A 24429-nucleotide genomic window follows, 5' to 3' on the forward strand; every position below is an offset into this window, starting at 1 on the left:
TCATACTACATGGAATATTCTCAAATTATGATTATATATATATATATTGATAACTCAATTTATGATAATATCCTAAAATATTTTATAATTTATAATAATATTGTAAGTATTTGAAACTAATATGTTTGAGCAGTAAAAAAAAGAGTTGGATTACAAAACGGACTATACTAAATCCTGTTAGGAGAAAATGGAAAATCGAAGGGTTGCCCATTATGGATAAGATGTCTTTGAGGCATAGGCACCCTAAACCGTAAACTCAAACCAACATCACCTAAAGCTATGAGACCTAAGTAACTGCGTGAGTGCACAGAGACCTGTAATTTTTGCAACAGATCAGCCCATACCATTAAAAGTGCTTCTACTTTTCCTTCTTTTGTTCAGTCCTTTTAATTTTAAATTATCACCTAAATGAGCAACAACTCATAGGCTTTCTGTTTTTGTTTTCAAAACAACTCAAAAGTTACACATTGCTGCAAGGCTCATATATACCCTAATACTTTTTTTTTTAAACCTTTTCTTCTTCCCTCTATTTGTGACCATATGGGTTAACATACAAACCATGATATATGCAAGTCAAAAGCAATAAGATTGACAGAAAAGATATGCTCTTTCTGTTAGGTTTATTCCATTCCATTGACAAGGTACAATATATAATATTACAGACAGACTTTTAACAAAGACCCCAGTACTGCTTTATTATCTGAAGTCATTAACTTCCTAGCTAGTACTTGCACGTAGTGGTACTCCTAATTAGCTGGTTTTTTGTACCAGTTTTCAACGTCTTCTCGCAGCTGTCTCCCTTTGAGCATTGAAGAATACAGCAGCCACAGGAAGACCAAGCTCATTTTCTTCCGCAAATTTTCTAGTACTAAAGCGATCCCTTGAAGAAGGAACAGTGATGACTGTCTCTCTGCGATTCTGCTTGAACAGGAGGAACACAAACCTATGGATCCCTATGTTTGGCCGAGGCATTTCATAGTTAATCACTTCCCTTCCTGTTCATGGAACAAAACCCCAAAAAAAAAAAAAAAACATAAATAGTTAGCATATCTCTCTCTATGTGAAAAAAAAAAATCTTATGAGACCCCCTTCTACAGCCTTTTTCCAAAATATGTGAATCTTATACAGGTGTGTGAGACTTGCCACATGAGACGGGTGTCCATGAAACAAACCCATAAATTAATTTCACCTGTGGATGATGATGAGACTTACCAAATGAAGCATCAGTTGTGCCTGGAATGTCTGTCACAATCCTGTAAGAGGATGAAATTCAAATAGTTTAAGGCAATGTACGTAACCTGCTAAATACATGACTATAACTTTCTTCCTTGAAATTCGTTTACATTTTGACCAGCTTATTTGCATAAAATTGAGTCAAAAGTGACTTAAACAAAAAATTTAGCATGAAATTAGCTGGTCAAACGCATGCACTATCAGAAAATTATGAACTCTTCATCTCATATTTACCCAATAAATAAATAAATACTCCTGTCATGAATGAAAGTATAGTCCAGTTAAGCTTGGTAACTCATGCAGATGCTTACACACCTATTTGTGCTAGAAGAACAAAGTCTCTTGGTTATTGTTCATTGGCTGCTTCTGGGATTCTGTTTTCAGAATTATGTTATATATGTTTATGGAGTCCAGGTGGAGATTCTTATAGTGTCAAGGCACAAGGAATTTAGAGAGGTGATTGGTAGACAATTGTACCCTCAATTTTTTGCGTATTAAAAAAATTAACATAAAATTGTTCTCTTTATTTCTCTGGTTGATGGTTTTCTAGGGTAAAGACCATACCAGTGTAAGTGCTCCCTCAGGTATGGATCACTTGGACCAGGAACATCTGGATCTGTCATGATCTACAATAGGGAAATTCAATCAAAGCATGATAGTATATAGAGAGACCAAGAAAGAAAGAAAGAAAATATATATAGCTAGGCATAAAAATATATATACCAGTGTGAAAAAGGATCTCATATCGCCTCCATGAACCTCAACCTTAGGTTTCATTGTTACAGCCGAAGGAAAGAGCTCATGGCCATTATATACCTGCTTGAGGCTTTGGCCTTGACTAGAATTGGACTTGATATCCTTAACATTGGAGTTGTAAGTTACAGTCATTCTCACAGTTGGAGAGAAGGATTCAATAACATCTCCAATCACTCTTCCAACCACAAGAGGATCTGATGACACCCTTGCCATGAAAGAGAAGCTAGGGAAAGTTAAAAGAGAACTTAAGGACTTATAGATGCAATAAGCTGGAGATTTTTGCTTAAGAGTTTCTTGTGGGGCTTCGAAATGGAAGCCTCATATTTATAACGTTGAGAACCTATCATCACGCTATATAGGATTCGTAGGAGCTAGCTATAAAAATAAGGTTCATTTATATATATATATATATATATCACCCATAGTTTCTTAGCATTAATTAGTGGCTAATAATATAGGATCATTTGAACGGGGCAGCTCAAATATAGATTAATTACTTCATATTCTTTATCATGTAAAGCTTTTTTAGAGTAAATGGTTAATACTCTTAGGTGTGCTTGGCTAAGTTTGTTTTTTCGGATTTAGTGTCTGTTTGTCATATGTTTTTTTCCATTTTTTTTAGTTTATTCACTTATATTTAGTTTTTTAAAGTCTCGCTTTTAAAATATAATTATACTTTAATCAAATAAATAATCAGTAAAAAAATTTACATCAAAAAATGTATACAAAAGTATCTCACTTTTCCCTAAGTATAACCATATTTTTCAACAACTTAAAAAAATTTAAAAAAAAAAAAAGAAAAACTTATCTAAAACTACTTTTAGTTATAAAAAATGCAACATTAAAATAAAAGGTAAGACAAATTAATAAAGAAAAGGAAAAACAAAAAAGCTTTCTGATCACAAATTTATTGACCACAGGTGTCAAGTCATCACATTATGGTTAGAAATTTGAGCTCCAAATAACCCAGCAAGTGTCAATTGAAGGAATAATAGGTCACTAAAAACAAGTGAAATCCTGTTCATGCACTCAATCATATATTGATAAGATCTGGACTAAGAACTCTGAGCATGATATCCACGTTCAACACTGTACAATATGGATGGTGCATATACGGAGTTAAAAGATCCAGATGTTGTTTACCACCAAAAAAAAAATTCAAATGTTTCTGGTTTTTTCTTTAATTAAGCAAGTAAAAAAGTGAGTAAAATTTGAAGACAGCAAATCCCAAACACACTTCTAATTAAAAGAAGAAAGCTGAGAGGAGAACTAAATTATATATAGATTCTTTGATATCACTTCCTATTGTAGAACCATATGTCTCTCTATATATGTGTCATCACGCAAGAGCAATGGAGCGTGCATTACAAGTGGGGTGTTACAAGTGGCCACGACACAGTTAATCAGCTACGCAATAAGAGAGACCAATTCGCATGGCACATTTCTGAACAAGAAAAGAAGAAAGCAAATAATATGGATTTGATGTATAGGATTGATAGATCTCTAGGTACATTATGTGCTGTCATCGTATATATGGCTAAACAGCCTAAACTAGACAGAAATTTCTTCGAATCTAATGGGGAAAGAAAAAAGGAACCAGAAAGGCAAAAAGCAACCAGAGGAAAAGAGAATTCTGCAGGCTGGGAAAGTTTGTTGAGAAAAATTATTTTAGGGATGTAAAAAGATTTTGTGTTCTTTTTTACAACTATTAATTAATATTATCAATTTTTTTGAGACTTTTGGTTTAAGAATTGAAACAATATTAATGGGTACCATTATTTATTTGTTAATGAATTATTTTAGAAAATTTTTAATTCCATATTCATAAGAATTGTAAAAAGTTATCAAAAAATCAGTTTTTCTTTCTTTACTTGTAAAAAGTTTAAACTAATATCCTTCAATCATATGTTAACTTTTTCCACTTCAAAATGTAACTCTCTCTCTCTCTCTCTCTTTTGCATGTGATATCTGTGTCCTGTTCCCAGCGCTTGAAAAGAATGAGTATTGACGTAGGATTCCACTGTAGTAGTTCACATTTTCTGGACTAGCTAGTTTGAGATAAAGGAAAGACAGAAATTTAGCATATCATGCTATGACATTCCCAAGCTAAAAAAAGTCTCATGGTCTTTTATATTTAAGGTAAAAAGGGATAAATTCCTGAGCTGGGTGTTGTTAGAACCTCCCTACTTTTGATCATTTCACTGAGGAAGTTACCAATTTTAGAGATATTATAAAAGAGGTTAGGGTATAAAGGAACTCCACCACCAAAATGCCACCTAGAGAAACTGCTACTGGTGGTGTGGGTCATTTCAAAGTAAAGCAACTCAGTTGGGTTGGGCTACCCCTATTCTTGAAAAGGAAATGGAAGAGAGTCGGTTTCCATATTTGGAGGACCAAGCAGGCAAGCACTCTCCTTTTCCCATATTCTGCTTTCAATTACACTCGATAATGTAAACTACTGGCTGAATATAGCACTCGATCTCCTTTTTCCATATTCTGCTCTCAATTACACTCGATAATTTAAACCACTGACTAAATATATATTTTGTCTAAGCATCTTTCCCAAAAATTTTAAAACCACAAATTAAATCATAATTATCCACATGAAAGTAGCGGGTTCATGTGAAAATAACAAATAATCAATTATAATTTATCACGTAAAATAATTATATCAAAAATTAGGACTTCATTTGTGCTATTAGAATTACTTATTTTTCATGATATTATGTATTAAAATGTTGTGAATATAGCACCTCTCTAAATTTTTTATATTTTATCTTGTCCTTAGGAACTAGAAAGCCCATTAGGCTGATTGGTACAGAACATACATTTTCCATCCTTTGAATCTCATTCCTAAGTATTCAATGTAAAATATTTCCATCGAAAGACTAAGGGTATGTTTGATAGAGTGAATTTTAGGGAGGATGAAAAAAAAAATGAGGAGGGAAAACTTTTTGGAAGGTTTTTGATTGAGAGGAGGAGAGAGGAAAATGATGGTGGGCTCATCAAAAAGCTTTCCCCTCAAAATGAAAAAGAAAACTTTGTGGGAGAAAATCTGATAAGTGAAGGACAAAAATGCCCATGTGCAAAATTATACACGGGCTTTAGAACAAGTCCTTTTCTTTTTAATTCCATTTTAGTAATAGTTTGATTTTTGTTCTCATTTTTTTTTTCTTTTGCTTTCTTGGGCTTCAGTACCTTGTTAAGTGTTTCTTTTGTTCCCATTCCTTTTTTTTTTTTTTTGGTTTAGACCTAATTTTTTTTTCTAGACATGATTTTTAGTTTTTAATATATTTGTGTGATTGTTTTTTTTTTGGTCTTTTTTTTTTTTTTTACTTGGGCATCATTTTTTAACAAGGGTATATTAGTAATTTTTTACAAACTCACTTTTTCTATCCCTCCACTTTTTCACTCCCAACCAAATAAAAATGAGAGAAATTAAAATATTTTCTATCGTCTCACTTTTCCATCCTCCCACAATTTTCCATCATTCTACTTTTCTATCCCTCTAAGTACTAAATAGACCCTAAATGTCATCCAGATAAAATTTATACGAAATTTTTAATTATTATATGTTTAGATTTTTTTTTTTTTGAAGGTAGAATGGGAGTTTCTTTTTTATTTAAAAATAATAAGAGTTGATGATGCAATGAAAATCAGTATGCTGGATGCTCCGAATTTGAAAGGTCCACTCACTCTCTAATGGCCTGAAAATCAAAGAAAAACGATCAAAGGTGACCGGGATCGCCGGCCAAGAACCCTCCGATAGTAAAGTCAGTTTTCTCTCTATATTTTTGGAGTTCCAATTTCTTAGGAAAATGCTCAACGTATCTTCCATTGGTCTGAATGGCCGTTTATATAGTGTCCTGGGGACAGTTATTAAAATTGTAACCTCCCCTGGATTTCAGGAGGTCCGGGGTTCTTGGATAACTCTCATAACCACCTGATAGTTGTATTTTCTCATACAACGGTCATCGAAAGTTATGCGTGTATTACGGAATGGTGAAGTGTATTCTTTTTAATTCCAAAGTGTACGTTCTCGTCCAAGGGTCCTCGTGTGGACGAGTCTAGTCAGGACGAGGTGGTTGCCTTTTCAGGACGAGAGATGTGGGTTTGACTTCGTCCATGGACGGCTATGGCGTTAGCTCCCGTCTTGATGCTTTCTTCTGGACGGCTGCTGGTGTGGATGACTGTGGACGATCTAGAGTACATTCCTCGTCAAGAGTGATAGATAAAAAATCACCCTCTTAGAAGTATATTTATGAATAGTCACTTAAAACTTCATTGGATGAATAGACGTATTTTTTAGTGAACAATCACTTGACAATAATATTCCTTGATAGAAGGAGTATAAATAAGAAACCAACGATAAATTAAAAGAGTCCTTACGCTAGCCTTTAAAAAAAGGCTTATGTTTGTTACCCATCAAAGGATTTTCTTAGGCATAGACCATAAACAACAGGATAAATTCTAATTCACAATTTGCAATGAGTTTTATCAACAATAATGGCTAAGAGGTATGTTTAGAGTGATAGATAAAGATCAATCCTATTAGGTGTATATTTGTGAACATTCACTTAATACATCATTTGGCAAATAGATAATTTTTTTATGAATAATCAATTGACAATTAACCATCAATGAAGCTCTTTGATGGAAGGAGTTTATAATGGAGAGTAAAGTTAAATTGAGGGGTCCCTAGTTTAACATTTAATATATATATATATATGAGATAGAAATCCTATTCAAACATAATCTAAGTGCATGTGTGTGAAACTCTCTCCTATAAACTTGAATTCTAGCCTTTATACCCCAAAAGAATTTGTGCTCATGGAATGACCATCATGTCAAGGGGGCGTGCTAGACCTAGTTTAAAATTTGGAAAGGAAGCTTGTGTTCTATCAAAGGGTTCCGAAGGTGTAAGCCATAAACTAGAAGAACTCGTCCATAAATCACTATTTTCGAGTGGGTTTCCTTACTTGAAAAATAATGGCATGAGGTACGAAACTTTTCTACTATCTTAAAATTTCTCACATGTATTGGAGTCTCCTTTATCCTATGTTGTTCCACAATTTTATCGATTGTTTAAGTAGCAAATTCTTACTGGTTCACATCTATACCACTTATATCATTTTTTTACTTACTAATAACCACTCACCACATCACTAATTTGTAAAAAAAAAGTTTTTAATTCTAGCATTTTTCTTCTTTTAAAGGCCTAAAAATAATAGATCTAAATCTAGAAAACAAAAAAAAATACAAGCCTAAAAAAATGATCACAACAACAAAAATTACCAATAGTAAAACTAAAATAAATTAAACCTAATCAACCTATTTTACTCAAAACAAACAACCCGATCCTTTAAAATTTTTGAAATAAAAATTCCTTATCTAGCATGCACGCATCAAAGACCAAAAAAAAAAAAACTTCAATGATTAAGTAGTAGGGTCGAAGGTAGGAGCCAACACAAGAATCCTGCAGTAGAACTACCCCTAACTCCAAGTCCTGATTCCCTCCTCATGTATGTCCTTACTGCTGCGGAATGCATGTATTATGTTGGGATTTCAATTGCTAGTGTTGGCTTGGATTATGAAACCAATGCCATAAAAATTCAAGAATTTTCTTCTGATGGTGCCCACTTTAGTTTAGACAGGAAGCCTGGGCTAGAAAGTCTTTTTTGGTACAAAGGATAATGTGAGAGATCAACTTGTGGGACTTGACAAGTTTTGCACCATTTTATACGTTATGTTATTTTTTTGTTATCTTATTTTGTTAATGTTAATTGTCATTACTGACGTTATGCTCCCTAAAATGCACATATTAGAAAAACATATAATTATAATTAATCATTGATATTGAAAAATTTATCAATTATTATTTGAACAAAAGAAAAATATTTATAATATAATTGATATTGAAAAAAAAAAAGAGACAATATGAATAAGGAATAGACTTAAAAGAGAAACTCTCAAAAAAATGAAATTTTATATTAAAACTATCCTTAACAAATTGACATTTAAAAAAAAAAAAGTAGCATTGCTATATTGAATGGTATTACTTTCAAACTTTATGTGAGTTATAAACTTTTGTTACACTCTGTCTTTTATTAGAATTTTTTTTTTCAAAAAAGAAAGAAAAAAAAAAGCAATGTGTGAGAATAATTAAGTCAAACGAATACAAAAAATGAGTTTGGTAATTCAGTCAATTGATTATCATATATTGTTATTATAGCTCTTCTTTATTAGAACTGGTAGGGTGAATGTGATTATTATTATAGTTAATCATCATTATAGCTACCACAATCTGCGCAAATATATTTTAAGACAGTAGACATTACCTCGTATTAGTTGGACTCCTTTTTCTCAAAAAAAAAAATTATATATATATAGTAGTTGGACTCCCTATAAAAATTTTAAGAGTTGCAGCCTACCTTGGTAGGATAATGCCAATTATTAACTTAGAGTTCCTAGGTAGATTTACTAAAAGAAATGATTTTTTTTATGAACGAAATATTATGAATTTTTGTTTGAATGTAATATCGATAATCATTTTTCTTCGTATGTGTTATTCAATCTCTCAAACACAAATGCAATTGATACTAATCAATAAATCCAATCAAACACTTGTTGAATTTACCATTTTAAGTCCGTTATGGTGAAAGAATAAATATTGGCAAAACAATAATCCATAGAGGTTTAAATTAATGGCGTTTCTAGAGAGAAAAAAAATCATAATTAAGTACAAGGATCATTAGTTTTAATATCATGTCGATGTTTATTATTGTAAAGTCACAATTTGCACTCAAACTGCAAAATTAAGATTGGGATAGGTCTAAAAAGCAAGGAAGTCAATACCGTACCGGAGGCTGTACTGGTTTGGTTATCGGTACGATATATTTCGGATACCGATCAATACCGGTGTACCGTTTCGGGCTTACCGCTATTTTATATATATATATATATATATATATATATATATTATATACACACACCAAAATCTCTAGAACTATATTTATAAGCATATAATATTTCACTTATATTATAGTAAATATAAAAGTTTATCATAAAATATTACCTTAATTCAGAACAAATTATTCATAGTTTTAAACTTTAGTATCAATTAAAAGGAAAAAAAAACACAATATAAAAAATAGAAAGTTTAGTTGTTCATTGCATACTAAGAAAACAAATAATACTAATAAGTTAATGTAAATAAGTTACCATTATGCCCTTACAAAAATTTAAAAGTTACAAAACTAAAAAAAAAAAAAAAAAAGCTTTTTTCTGTACCGGCTGGTACACCCGGTATTGCCCGAAATTGGCCGGTACGGCCGGTATTTTTTCAAGTACAAAATAGAAGTGTACCGGTACCAGTGCACTGACCGGTACGGCTGGTACCAGTATAGTATCGACCACCCTGCTAAAAAGTCCAATACAATAAATTTGTAGAGAGTGTGCTTGAAATCTAGGTTCTAGTTATATTTAAGAACAAAGATAATGAGCTAGAGTGCAATAGCATACACTTGGGATGGTTTATACACCAAAAATTGTCCTCAGACTCAAGCCGGGGAGACTGGATCTTATATTTCACTTTCTCAAAGACAGATTACAGTTGTTGATCTTAATGTCTACAATGTTTTTTCTCTACTCCCTCCGATCTCCTTTTCTCAATGTCCCCCCCTTCTTTTATATCATACTTCTTCTTTTTCCCATCCTCCACGTATAGATCAAATTGCTAGTTTAGATACTTGTCCCATCAGCCCATCCCTGAAGTCTTTAGAGGTAGCTGTAAGGCTGAACCCTGATGCTCAGGCATCACTTCCCCATTAATGCGGCCAGAGAAGTAACTGCAGAGCATCAATGTAGTGGTAACAGCTTTATCTTAGATATTTCATAGCCCTTCTACTTTTCCTGTACATTCATCACACCTACCCCTACTTATAGGATCTCTTAGAATATCGCTTTTAGACGTAAGACAACCCTTTCCTATCTCGGCTTTAACTGGCCAAGGACACTCTCTTCCTCAGACCACCTTTTTGGACAACCTTAAACTGACCTCGCCTCTTTATCCATCAGTAATGCCTCTTGGGCTGATATTCCTACATCCTCAAACTATTCAGTGTCCTCGGATTGGGCCTCTAGCCCAACACACATTCCTGGGCCCATTGACCCCACAGTAACCCCTCGAGATTCTTATTTCTGCCACCTCAGGAGGAAAAGAGGATCTCGACATTTGCCACCGTTAATTTGTATTCGCCACACATCTTCCCTGACAGTGATGGTGTCCCTTGAACTGTCCAATGCTCGTTCTCGATGTTTCGGCATGCGGAGCATCCCCTTATTTAATTCTGACAGCTTTTTGTCTCCTACGTTCGACGGTGCGATGCATATCCAACAGCTGAGGATTGTATAGGAACATAGGCGAGAGTTTTCCCCGCTTCCAAATTCTCGTCGATATAAATATCATCAAATTAAATTATCTTTCTCACTTCAACACTCATACAACGAACCTACAAACTCTTTTGGTCTACACGTGCCCTCACAATTACCAAGAATTAGTCCAAGGTGGTTTTTCCTTCTTAACGTAAGTCTTCACCAACTTCTTGCATTCATTATCTTTATGCGTACTCTTTTTTTTCTATGTTTCTTTCGCCTCAGCTCACCCATCCCTTCCTCTATTCATCAATTCCTTCAACCTTTTCCTAGATATGGGTAGATTTGCCTCCTTAGTTGATTCTGAGGAAAAAATAGAACAATTTAAGGTTTTGTATGGGATTCCACCAGGAGTATCCATTACATATTGTAAGGAAGGGGAATGGCTCTTGAAAAGGCGAAAGGGAGAAGTAGTAATCCTGATGATCGCTTTTATAGAGGGAGGGATGAAAATCTCGATGAGGACAGTCACTAGAGATTACCTTAGAGTCTTTAGATTAGTTCCTACCCAGTGCGCCCCAAATATGTTTAGGATTTTGGGTTCTGTAGATGCACTAAATGAAAAGATGGGTCTAGGGCTCACCCCTCACAATGTTAACTGGATTTACAACCTCCACCACCTAAAGGGGCTGGGATATTACCTAAAATCTAGATTTCTTGAGGTTAGATTGATCCAATGTCTCCCTGAATCCAACAAGGGTCTAAAAAAGGATTTCTTGATCATATTGAGGGCATAGCACGATAACCTCCCCTGTCCAACGAGAGAAGGGGAACCAGGTGAGGCCTAAGGTCTAAATGAACTACTTATAACCACCCTTTCAGCTTCTTTTTTGATTTGGGTCTTTACAGAAACTTTTTTCTACTTTAATCTTGTTTTTCCTTGCGGTTTTTCAAACAGACACGCCGTGATTCCCTATTTCGATCTTGTTAACGAGGCAAAATTAAACGAGATACTGAGGGTTGAAGTATTCTTCCATACAGATAATCAACTTTGAGCGGCACATTTGATCCTCGGCTATGACCCCATCTCTAAATCTTTTCAAGCACCCAAATATGTGATTAGAGCAAAAGACCCTTGTCTACATCGGATAAGCGTTGTTGTTGAAGGCTTCCTGTTACTTGAGGGCGTTCCTACTCCCTAAGGCACACTCATCACACAAACCATACCTGACAGTATCCCTCTAATTCCCATTCCATCCTAACATATAGCTGGTGAGGCAACCTCTTCTCAACCCATCGTAAAGGAAGAAGAAGAAATTGTTGAAGTTTTAGATTCCGAGGATGAATTTGAAGTCTTCAACCAACCCCTTTCCTTAGAGAATCGAGCTAGTGACCTCGGCATGTCATCTTCAAGCCATCTGCAAGGAGAAATTAACAACTTTGACACAATGCGAATTCAGCGCAAACCCAGGCAAAACCTCAAAGACTTAATGGAAGCCCAGGTGGGGAATCAAGAGCCTGAAAAGGCTACTCAGACTAAACAACCCCAGACCAAGGACAAGGGGCCTGAGAAGTCTTCTCAACCTAAACTCCTTCCTCCCCCACCTATTCAATCCCAACATGCTGACCAGGCTGATCATAAGAGAAAGAGGGACCAGCCTAAGGGGAAAGACGTGACTGAGGGAGGTAAAAACCTCCTTCCCAGGATGTGAAGCCCGAAAAGGGAGTTAAACAGGCTCGCACAACACAAACAAGGCTAGAAAAAAGGACCAAGATCCAGGCGCCTATGTCTGCCCCAATTTGGGCTCCGTCAATGACCATGGACGATCATGCGATTATCGTCAGCGCCTCCATCAGGAGTTCTAACTTAGGAACAGCTACTTGTGTGGTAGACACGTTAAAACAAGCTCTTCTACTGCCTGAGGACATGATCGAGCTGAGGCAAATGAAGAAGTAAGATGTCTTTATGACATTAAAAAAAGAGCTCACTATGGTAAGAATCTCACTTAACTGTTACTCATTGCATTTTCTTTTGTACTTAGTTTTTTTGCTTTGACCATATCCCTTTGCTCCACTCTGTTACTGTAAATAGGCTATCCAATCTGCTCATAGGGCTGAAGAGAATGTTATCAATTCTTACAAAGCCCTTAAGGATGAGGAAATAAGGTGCAATAATGCCTATAAAACCCTTAAGATTAAAGACAAAAAGTTACAAGAAGTCATTGCCCAATTGAACAAGGCAGAAAGCGATAAAATGAGCACCGAGGCTACTTTAAAAGTAGCTGAGAGGCAGGCCGAGACCCAGCGGCTACAGCTTCACCAAGCCGATGAGGATTATGTTGTGGCGAAGAAGTTGATAGGGGACCTTCAAAAGGATCTAAGGGAATCTGAGAAGGCGAAAGAGGAGGCCAACAAAGCCAAGGAAGAAGCTACAAAAGCCAAAGAAGAAGCCGAGAAAGTAAGGGACCAAGCTGAGCAAGATGGGTACAAGGTTGGGGTGGTTAAGACCAAGAAAAACCTCAGACTGTAGGTCTCCGAGGTATGTAGATACTACTGCCTCCAAGTGTGGAATGAAGCACTTACACAGGCTGAGGTTAATGCTTCTTCTGCCCTTTGGAAGATAGACAATGTCTACTTCCCCCCAGCCATCCAAGCCTCTGTTCCATCCGTTACCAAGGCTGATGCTACTACCCAAGGAGCAGATGCTGAAAAGGATAACTCAGCTGAGGCCCTTCCCTTCACTGGACGTGGGTCCGAGAAAGTTATGCAGTCTGAGGCCACCAAGCAACCCATTGAAACAGTAGAAGGGGCGGCCCATGATGCTACCCAACCTCCTAATACCCCTAAAGAGTTTGCAAAGGAGAAGGGAGCTACTGAGACAATGGAGCTTGTCCTGGCGACCCTTCCTGTCACCATCAAAGAGGATCCAAAAGGCAAAGGGCTTGCTTCTGACCCTACGGCTCCTATCCAGCCTCTAAAGAATCCTAAGGGCAATCTGACAATAAAACTGAAGCCGTGATTTATCCTTGTCGACTCTTTCTTTCAACTTTATTTTTCCTTGTATTTGATGTAATTTGGTAGTTTGTAAGCAAATTGTCTTTTCAAAGGACTTTAAATCAATGAAAATACCAAGTTGTTTCTCTTATGCGTTTGACACATATTTTTTCTTTGTATCACCTCTACCTTACTTAACGCTTAATTATTAAGACAATGGCACACGCCTAAATTTGTCATCTGCATAAATTATAACTCTTTTCTGATGAATTCAAAGTTAGTTAGTCAACCAAATCTAGCAAAACCATCTGGTAACTGAAAAGTCTATATGTCACAACAAAACAATAATCCACATCATTTCCAATATAATTTAATGATTCTAAGGAAGTAATCAGACACAACCCAGACAACAAATATGTTTAATATACCTACAAATGCTTTAAGTGATGCTTATGAATTCCCATTTGTTCATCACTATTTTAGGAGTCTTCAAGATACGCGATCAGGATAGCAAAATGGTGCTAAAATCAAATTTAGACATTAGTTGACCCAAGAATAGATCGTCCGAGGGCCAGACATAGTTAAGATTCTGACTAACACTTAATAAAATATCAATATATACAAGGTATGTGATCTGAGGAACCAGACATAACCAATGTTCAGTTTGATACTTAGAAAAATGAACTGAAGCGTTAATTTCCCCAAAGTAGATGATCCAAGGACCAGACATAACTAAAGTTCTATTCAACACTTAATAAAATATCAATTTATACAAGTTACGTGGTCCGAGAAGCCAGGCATGACCAAGTTTCAATTTGATACTTAGAAAAATGAACTGAAGTGTTAATTTCTCCAAAGTAGATGATCCGAAGACCAGACATAACTAAGGTTCTGTTCAACACTTAATAAAATATCATTTTATACAAGGTATGTGGTCCGAAGAGCCAGGCATGACCAAGTTTCAATTTGATACTTAGAAAAATGAACTGAAGTGTTAATTTTCTTAAAGTAGATGATCCGAGAACCAGACATAACTAAGATTCTGTTCAACACTTAATAAAATGTCAATTTATACGAGGTATGTGATTCGATGAGCCAGGCATGACCAAATTTCAATTTGATATATAGAAAAATAGTAATCAACATAACACAGTGTCAACAGAAATAACATGGCAGAAGTGCCTTTCATTAATAATAATATATGTTATTTACATTCCAAGGACGTGGTACAATATTTTCATCTAGATCTTCAAGATAATATGCCCCTATTCCAGCTACCAAAGTTATGCGATAAAGTCCTTCCCAGTTAGGTCCCAATTTTTCCCATGCTGGGTTCTTCATAATACCCACAACCTTCCTCAATACCAAATCTCCAGATGCAAGTGAACTTAGCTTTACATGGAAATCATACCCCTGTTTGAGCTTGTGCTGATAATAAGCTAGCTGAACCATGGCATTTTCTCTTCGCTCTTCAACTAAATCTAAACTCTTTTCTAATAAACCATCATTATTGCTAGGGATGAAAGAGCTCGTCCTCAATGTTGGAAACTCGGTTTCTAGAAGGATTACAGCCTCGGCTCCATAAGTCATAGAGAATGGCGTCTCTCCAGTAGACCTCTAAGGTGTAGTTCGATACGTCCACAAAACATGCGACAATTCTTCCACCCACCTTCCATTAGCATCATCTAGTCTTTTCTTGAGCCCATTGACTATAACCTTGTTGACAGTCTCGGCCTGCCCATTCCTTTGCTGATAAGCTGGGGTGGAATATCTATTCGTAATGCCCAAACCACAACAATATCTTCTGAAGGTCTTAATATCTTCTGAAGGTCTTACTATCAAATTGCAGACCGTTATTTGAAAAAAGAGTGTGAGGAATTCCAAACCTGGTGATAATGTTTTTCCAGATAAATCTTTTTGCATCCAAATCCCTAATATTTGACAATGGTTCAACTTCAACCCACTTAGTAAAATAATCTGTGCCAACGAGCAACCATCTCCTATTTCCCACTGCCTTTGGAAAAGGCCCTACAATATCCAAGCCTCACTGTACAAAAGGCCAAGAGCTGGACAGAGGATTTAGGATGCCTCTTTGTTGATGGATGTTATGAGTAAACATCTGACACTGGTCACACTTCCTCGCATAATCTTGTGCTTCTCTCTACATATTTGGCCACCAATACCCTTGTGTAAGAGCTCTATGAGATAAAAACCTTCTTCCCGTATGACTTCCACAAATTCCCTCATGCAACTCTTCTAGAAGTAATTCCGTTGATTCAGGATTTACACATAATAGATACGACCTAGAAAAAGAGCGTTTGTACAACTTTTGATCCTCAAATAGCCAAAACTAAGATGCTTTTCTGCGTATTTTATCTGCCTTAGACTTCTCCTCGAGCAAAATATCATCCTTAGGGAATAACACTATAAGATCCATCCAGCTAGGTCTGACCCTGATTTGATGAACTCGAATGGCGTCACCGTTTGTCCCTGCAGGTTTACTCAGATCTTCAATGAGGATGACCCGAGGAAGACCTTGAGTCGAGGACATTGCGAGGGCGGCTAGGGAGTCTGCATGGGTATTTCTGCTCTTGAAAATCTGTAACAAAGCAAAGGATTCAAATTTTGACTGTAAATATCTCACCTGAGTCAGATTCTCTTGCATTCTCAAATCTCTGGCCTCTAATTCATCTTCCACTTAGCCTACCACCAACTGAGAGTCTAAGAACATCTGCACTGCTTTTCCACCCATCTTTTGAACCATAGTCATTCCTACCAGTAAAGTTTTATACTCAGCCTCATTGTTAGTGGCTGAGAATCCCAATCTTAAGGAATTCTTAAAAGTAATTCCCTTAAGAGATACCAAAACTAGCCCCACTTCAGATCCTCTTTGGTTCTCTGCTTCGTCAACGTACACTTTCCATATCAAAGGTTCCTTGCGCGAAATCATACCAACTGATTTTTCATCCATGTCCATCCTCTTAGCATTCTCTTCTAACAAAGGCTCAGCAAATTCTGCCACCAAATCAGCAAGGACTTGGCCTTTCATAGAGGTGCGAGACATATACTTGATATCAAAAACCCCCCAAAATGGTACCCCATTTGGCAATCCTTCTCGTGTAGTCAGCACTTCCAAGTACAGACCTAAGAGGAAGCTGAATTAAAACAACAACTGTATGAGATTGAAAGTAATGAGGAAGCTTATGCGTAGCATGCACCACTGCTAAGATCGTTTTTTCCAACGGTAAATAATGCACCTCGGCCTCATGTAGGGACTTACTCACATAGTAAACTGGCCTCTGTACACCATTATCAACCTGTATCAGAACCAGACTAAAAGCATGGTTAGCCACAGCAATGTATGCAAACAAGACTTCATCCACCTCTGGGCAAGACATAATAGGTGGTCGTGAATGATATTCTTTAAGTTGCTGAAAGGCTAAAGCACACTCCTCGGTCCATTCAAATCCCATTCACTTATTCAATAATTGGAAGAAAGTCCTGCATCTGTCTGCAAACCGAAAGATAAATTGCTTGAAGGCGGCAGTCATTCCTGTCAACTTCTGAACCTCTTTAGGATTCCGAGGTGGCTGAAATTGTGAATTGCTCTAACCTACACTAGATTAACTTCAATTCCACAATGGGTTACCATGTAACCTAGAAATTTACCTGATCCTACACCAAAAGAACACTTAGAAGTATTAAGGCGCAACTTATATTTCCTCAGCATCTGAAAGGTGTCATGTAAATCTTTCACATGCATGGACGCCACTTTACTCTTCACCACCATGTCATCTACATACACTTCAATAGTCTTTCTCAATTATGACTCAAACATCCGGGTCATCATCCTCTGATAAGTAGCCCCTGCGTTCTTTAAACCAAAGGACATTACTTTGTAATGATAATTCCCTGTTGGAGTGATAAATGTCGTCTTCTCCTAATCATCCAAAGCCAAAGGTATTTGGTGATAGCCTTGAAAAGTATCTAAAAAACTCATCCGAGGATGCCCAACAGTGGCATCTACCAGTTGATCTATACGAGGCATGGGAAAAAAATCCTTGGGACAAGCCCTGTTCAAATCTGTAAAGTCTACACATACTCTTCATTTCCCGTTCTTCTTCTTTACCACCATTGTATGAGCCAATCATTCAGGGTAGAACACTTCCTTGATAGCTCCAGTCTTCTTGAGCTTGATTACCTCTTCTTTGACAGCCTCAGAATGCTCCTTGGATGAATGCCGAGGTGGTTGTTTCCTCGGTATCATAGTCGGACGGACGTTTAGATGATGACAAATGAAACTCGGATCTACCCTAGGGGCTTCGTAAGCATTCTATGCGAATACATCAATATTTTTCCTTAAGAACACAATCAACTCCTCCCTTTCCTGAGGAAGCAACTGAGCTTCCACCTGAAAGAATCTTTCAAGGTCGTCACCTATAACAACCTCCTCCAACCCCTCACACGTGGGGTCTTCTACCGTTGCCATCATGGGCATGGCAAAAGTCATTGATTGCTATGAGCCCCCCTCAGTAGAGGCTAAGGATTCCACCTCAAGCTAATGCAGAATTGCAGCCGCCATGCACTGTCTAGCCACAAATTGACTCCCAATCAATTCTTCGATCTGGTCTCCAAATGAAAATTTCACTTTCAAATGTAGAGTTAAGGAAACCGCACCTAGGGCATGAAGACATGGTCTTGCTACAATGGTCGTGTAGGGAGAATAGGTATCCACCACAATGAAATCCACCTCTACCACTTCGGAGCTTGATTGCACAGGCAATCTAATTTGGCTCATTGGTATGACAGTCTTCCCCTCAAAGCTTATCAATAGTGAATCATAAGTCATCAAATCCTCAAATCCTTAAGCTTTAAGTTCAACCCCTTGTACAAGTCAGGGTACATAATATCTGTACCACTGCCCTAGTCCACCATCACCCTCTTCATGTCGTACCCCCTATCCTCAGCGTAACCACTAAAGCATCATCATGTGGTTGTATTGTCCCAACCTTGTCCTCTTCTGAAAAACTCAATGCTGGTAAGACATTTCCCTTGGCTCTCTTCGGCTTAGAAATTGAGTCCTCGGCGGGGATTCGTGCTATGGACATCACCTTGGAAGGACGAGAACCAGTCCTTCCTAAAGCAGCAAAGATGATATTGATCGTACCTAAAGGAGGTCTTGAGGAAGTGTTTCCCTGATGTATAGAACTTTAATGGTTTCCCTGCCCATTAGGCTGATATAAAAACTATTTTAACATCCCCTTCTTGACTAACTGCTCCAAATGATTTCACAGGGTCCTGCAATCCTCAATGGTATGGCCCATTTTTCGATGATACTGGCAATGAAGATTTTGATTACACCTCATGAGGTCTCTTGCCATCTTGTTGGGCCATTTGAAATATAGTTCATTCTGGATTTTCTCCAACAGCTGATGCACCGATTCCCTAAATACAGTATTGACCACTTAAGGAGTGGTAGGACCAGATTGCCCAGCAAAATCTCTTCGGGGCCTGATGTTGTTGTATCTGTCCGACCTAAAATCCCTCATCTCTTGAGGGATAACCTTCACATTTCCCTTACCTTGCTGCTGATCTTCCTCAACCCGTTTATATTCATCAATGCGGTCCATGAGCCGACGTACACTCCTTAGAGGCTTTTTGGTCAAAGATTTCCTTAAGTCATGCTCGGCAGGTAGGCTAACCTTGAAAGTCCTTATTGCTACATCATCAAAATCTCTGTCGATCTCATTAAACATTTCCTAGTACCTATCGATTTCAAGGTTTCCCTCTCCTGCATGGCCATGGACAGTAATGAATCCAGTGGTCGAGGAACTCTACTACATGTAATAAAGTAAGACCCGAACTCCCGGGTGAGTTCCATAAATGAATTAATGGAACCTGCCCTCAAGTCATTGAACCACCTCATCGCCACAAGGCCTAGGCTGGATGGGAAGACCTTGCACATTAATGTTTCATTCTTGGAGTGCACTGTCATCCTCTGATTGAAATGGCTCACATGCTCCACAGGGTCTGTTCGGCCATTATAAATGGTGAATGTTGACTGGGTAAATCGCCGAGGAAGCTTCCCTTTCTCCACCCTACGTGTAAAAGGTGACTTGGAAATTTGGTGCAATGCCTTACTCATAGCATCATTTCCTAAGCCCCTACAGGATGAATTCTTACCCCTACGACCACGAAGGTCGTCCTCCTCATAAGAGAAAGACTTATCAGGGGGAGTTCTTGACCTGAGCCTGTAACTGCTATCCTTGGTGTCCTCAGAAGAAGGATCAAAAAAGGAGAGAGTTCGCATTCGCCTTTCACGGCTTAACTTCCTCTTCAGATGATCAATCTCTAGCTGCATGGCCTTAACATTTTCCTCGTGAGGAAATTTGCTTCCACCTCGTGAATGACTCCTACTAGTGTGAGTTGTATGCACACTGTCCTCCCGATCTCTTTCCTACTCAAGATGCAAGAAGTGATCCTCACACTGGGACCCCATAGACTCTGCATGGTATGGACCTGAGCCTACCATAATATTAAACTTCCTAAAATACAAGATTTCACACAAATGGCGTCAATTGTAAGGTTACAATTTGCACCCAAACCCCAAAAGTAAGATTGGGATAGGTCCAAAAAGTTCAATACAATGAATTTGAAGAGAATGGGCTTGAAATCTAGGTTCTAGTGATTTTTAAGAATAAAGATGATGGGCTAGAGTGCAATAGCATACACTTGGGATGGTTTATACACCAAAAATTGTCCTCAGACCCAAGCCGAGAAGACTGGACCTTATATTTCACTTTCTCAAAGAAAGATTACAGTTATTGATCTTAATGTCTACAGTGTTTTCTCTCTTCTCCCTCTGATCTCCTTTTCTCAATGTCCCCCCCGTCTTTTATATCATACTTCTTCTTTTCCCCATCCTTCACGTATGGATCAGATTGCTAGTTTAGATACTTGTCCTATCAACCCATCCCTGAAGTCTTTAGATGCAGCTGTAAGGCTAAACCATGATGCTCAGGCATCACTTTCCCATTAATGCGATCAGAGAAGTAGCTACATAGCATTCAATGCAGTGGTAATAGTTTTATCTTAAATATTTCATAATCCTTCTACTTCTCCTGTACATTCATCACGCCTACCCCTACTTATAGGATCTCTTAGAATATCGTTTTTGAATGTCGGACAACCCTTTCCTATCTCGGCTTTAACTAGTTGAGGACGCTTTCTTCCTTGGACCACCTTTTTAGACAACCTTAAACTGACCTCGCCTCTTTATCCATTAGCAATGCCTCTTGAGCTGATATTCCTACATTCTCGGACCATTCAGTGTCCTCGGATTGGGCCTCTAGCCCAATACACATTCCTGGGCCCATTGACCCCACAATTGTTATTTGCTTTTATGTTTATGTTTATTATCATTATGTATAATTTGCCCGTTAAGATGCACGAGTTAAAAGTACTTATTTTTCTTAAAGGTTATGACTTAACTTTAAAAAATGTATAACTTGAAGATGAATGAAAATAAGTAATTTTTTGTTCAGTATAATGGTTTAGAAAAATTCTTTTTCTTTCATATCATTGGTTCCACATAACACATCCCCGCGTGGGCTATTCCATAGTGACGACTTCACATAATACTCAACTATAATTAAATCTACCATCCACCACCAATCTAATCTATGTTATCTTGATAGTAAATTTACAAATTACATCCTCATATCCTTAGAGCTTGTCACATTATTATTATTATCTATATATAATATAAAACCAAAATTTTTTACTTTTTGAGATACTTACGTTAGAATTAGGATTTAAAAAATAATTATAATTTTTTAATTAGACCTCACGTTTGAATTTTTTTTTTTTTTTTTAAAGGACTCACTTTATGTTTCAAAAAAAAAAGACTCACATAAAAAATAAAAAATAAAAAATAAAAAACTTTAGGATTAAGGAAAAAAGAGAGAGAGAGAGAGAGAGAGAGAGAGAGGCTTCTGTTAGAACTCAATATTTAGTTTTAAAAAAAGACCACATGTTGGATTTTTTTTTTTTTTAAAGGGCTCATTTTAGGTTTCAAAAAAAAAAGTCTCACATGAAAAAAAAAAACTTTAGGTTTCAAGAAAAGAAAAAAGAAAGACTCATGAAAAATAAAAACTTTAGGATTAAGGAAAAAAGATAGAGAGACTCCTATTAGGACTCTCTCATTATTTAGTTTAAAAAAAGACCACACGTTAGAATTTTTTTTATTTTTAAAATGACTCACTTTAGGTTTCAAAAACAGAAAAAAGAAAGACTCACGTAAAAAAAAAAACTTTAGGATTAGGGAAAAAAGAGAGAGAGATTCATGTTAGGACTCTCTCACTATTTAGTTAAAAAAAATTTATAAATTAAAATGATGATGTGGAAAATTTTGGGAATTTTAGAGGTTTTGGTTTTATATATATACTAGTATTATGCCCATACGATGCACGGTTTAATCAAAATTCATATGTAAATAATTTTTTTATTAATTTACTTAAAATAAATGAATATTTTACTTTTGAGTTACATAATGAATGCATGTTGTATGAGACTAAGGTATCATAATATATATATATATATATATATATATATATATATATATATATAATTGAAGGGAAGATAATAGAGGTACCTAAAAATATATATAAAATGATTTTCAATAATACATTAAACTTTAAGGCTCAATTAATCACATATATTTAAATGGATCAAAAACCTTTGAATTTAATAGTTAAAAACTATCCAAAACAATAATTGAAATCATGTTTAAGTGAAACTTCAATTCAATAATTAAGAACAATCTGAATTATTAAACATTTAAAAATTTGAAGTAGAGAGAGACTCATATAAGAATTTAATTTTTGTCCTTGAAAGTGTAAGTGCACAATTGCACCTGGACCCAAAGAAAATTATAGGCTCAGGCCCAATGAGCCTTAAACAATGAAATTTGTAGAGCGTGGGCTTGAAATCTAGACTAAAGGTACTAAGAAATTGATAACAGGCTTTGGCGTGCAAACACTTGTAAATAATGAATGATAATTTCCGATGGACCTCCTCGGACGTGGGCCGAGGACCACTGCTATATTATTTCTCTTTCTTTCTTTAAAAATTACAATTCTTAATTTCTTTCTTTGTTACAGACTGCCCCCTTCTCTTTGGCCTTCACCCCACTTAAATACTTCTTCTTTTAGTGCCTTTGAATAGTGACTAGAAGTTTCAGCTCTACTGTTCAGGAGTTACTTCTCCATTAATGCGGCCAGGGAGGTAGGTGCAGAGTCTTTAATGTGGAGGTGGCAGCCTTTGCTTATGATATTTTTCTAACATCGTTGTATCAAGAAGGTTCAAGGTTTCCCCCTCCTAACCAACAGTCTTTCCAGAATTCTGCCTCGACCTTCGTAGTGAATCTACGAATCTTCTTAGGTCTGTCCGAGGAAAAACTCACCCTCGGATGTGTCCTCGGACCCTCAGCGTATGGGCCGATTCGCAATACTAACAAATTCTTAGCTCAAGATCAGATCGGCCCTCCTTGCTAGAGCCCAAGGGCCCAAATGCCCGCTTGGGTTCTTTTACTCCCCACAGAAAGCATGGAAGAAGGCATGAAACTTAAGTAAGTTTCACCCTACCAAGTTTAAGTCTTGTTCGTTGCACGCTACATGTGTGTGTATATGCATGAAAAGTTATCTGAATTTAACATTTATTGTAGAAAAGATGTGGAATAGTCTTATTCCTGTCTAGTTAATTCTTGTTATAATCTCTTTGTGTAGCGTGTGTATATACATGAAAAATTATCTGAATTTAACATTTATTGTAGAAAAGATGTGGTATAGTCTTACCTCTGTCTAGCTAATTCTTATTATAATCCATTTGTTTTGAAGAGAGAGAGAGAGAGACGCTTCTTTTGACACACACAAAAAGTCAGCCCATATAATATATAATAATTAAGCTATTAATCTTTGGAAGTGGCATCTCATATGGATTAGGATTTCAATTGTGAATTTTGGTAGTTAGAAGTTAGTGCATAGTAGTTAATAATTAGAAAATTACTTTAAAATTTTTTAAGCCAATCTCTTAAAAAAGTTTTATTGGAGTCTAAATCATGTTAATATATTATCTCTCTATTCAATTTTTTTTTTTAAATCATGTTAATAAAAAATTACTGATAAAGCTATTATTAGTAAACATTTCTTAGGCTTATCTATTTAGCTTTGTCGCCAAATTTATATAAACTCTTTCTTTTTCTTTTTTTTACTTTTTTTTTTTCCGAATAATATAACACAACCAAAAACCTATAAACAACAATTTACATTTTGTTGGTGCAAACACAATGATAATGGAAATAACATGAAGAGAAACTAAATAATACTTCTGAATTTTTATTAATTTAAAGAAAGAGATTACACAACACTATTTGGACTGAGGCGTGGCACTCGCTCTCTTTAAAGAGATTCAAACCCTTGGTTGGCTAAACTTTGTAACCGGTGCAGACTGTCTCTGACTTGTCTCCCCTAGGATACAACAGTCAAACAAGTGTTGTATGGCTAGAACAACCTCTGCACAAAGTGTTCAAGCTCAAAACTCCACCAAAAAGAACATTCATTTCCAAATTTGACACCTCCACCCGTCACCTCCACCCGACACCTCCCTCTTGCGCACGTATCTGGCTCAATATTTGAGACAATTCATGTTAACTCATTAATCATTACAATTAAAAAGAACAAAATAGTCTCTTTCCTTGTCAATGTGGGATTAAACATTTTCACTAACTCCTCATCTTCCATATTCACTCTCATATCTTTACATTTATGTTATAACATTTATTCATTTTAATTATTTAATATTAAAATGCTCCAACACATTCAATATAAAGAATATAATCAAACTTATTCATAATTTAAAATTAAGAAATTAACACAAATTATAAATTTAGAAAAAGAACAAAGAATAATCCATTTGTTTTCTCTATCACTTTGAGAGATCAAAGTGTGAGTATATAACTAAAACCTGAATCAATTATTGTAGAAGAGAATAAATGAGTACGAAAGTTTAATATTA

The 24429-nt window shown here is 36.3% G+C and overlaps 1 protein-coding gene across 1 annotated transcript; it reads right to left on the reverse strand.

Annotated features, from left to right (window-relative positions):
• Nucleotides 1-588: 588 nt before the first annotated feature.
• Nucleotides 589-2279, reverse strand: LOC142608244 (protein CENTRORADIALIS-like). The gene is made up of 4 exons (XM_075779984.1): nucleotides 1957-2279; nucleotides 1798-1859; nucleotides 1213-1253; nucleotides 589-995 (listed from the first exon to the last, which is right to left on the reverse strand). Exons 1-4 carry the CDS (start codon nucleotides 2200-2202, stop codon nucleotides 775-777), a joined length of 570 nt encoding a protein of 189 aa, XP_075636099.1. The 5' UTR covers nucleotides 2203-2279; the 3' UTR covers nucleotides 589-774.
• Between the last annotated feature and the right edge of the window lie 22150 nt (nucleotides 2280-24429).

This window comes from Castanea sativa, chromosome 8, assembly GCF_040712315.1.
Source record: "Castanea sativa cultivar Marrone di Chiusa Pesio chromosome 8, ASM4071231v1".
Lineage (NCBI taxonomy): Eukaryota > Viridiplantae > Streptophyta > Magnoliopsida > Fagales > Fagaceae > Castanea > Castanea sativa.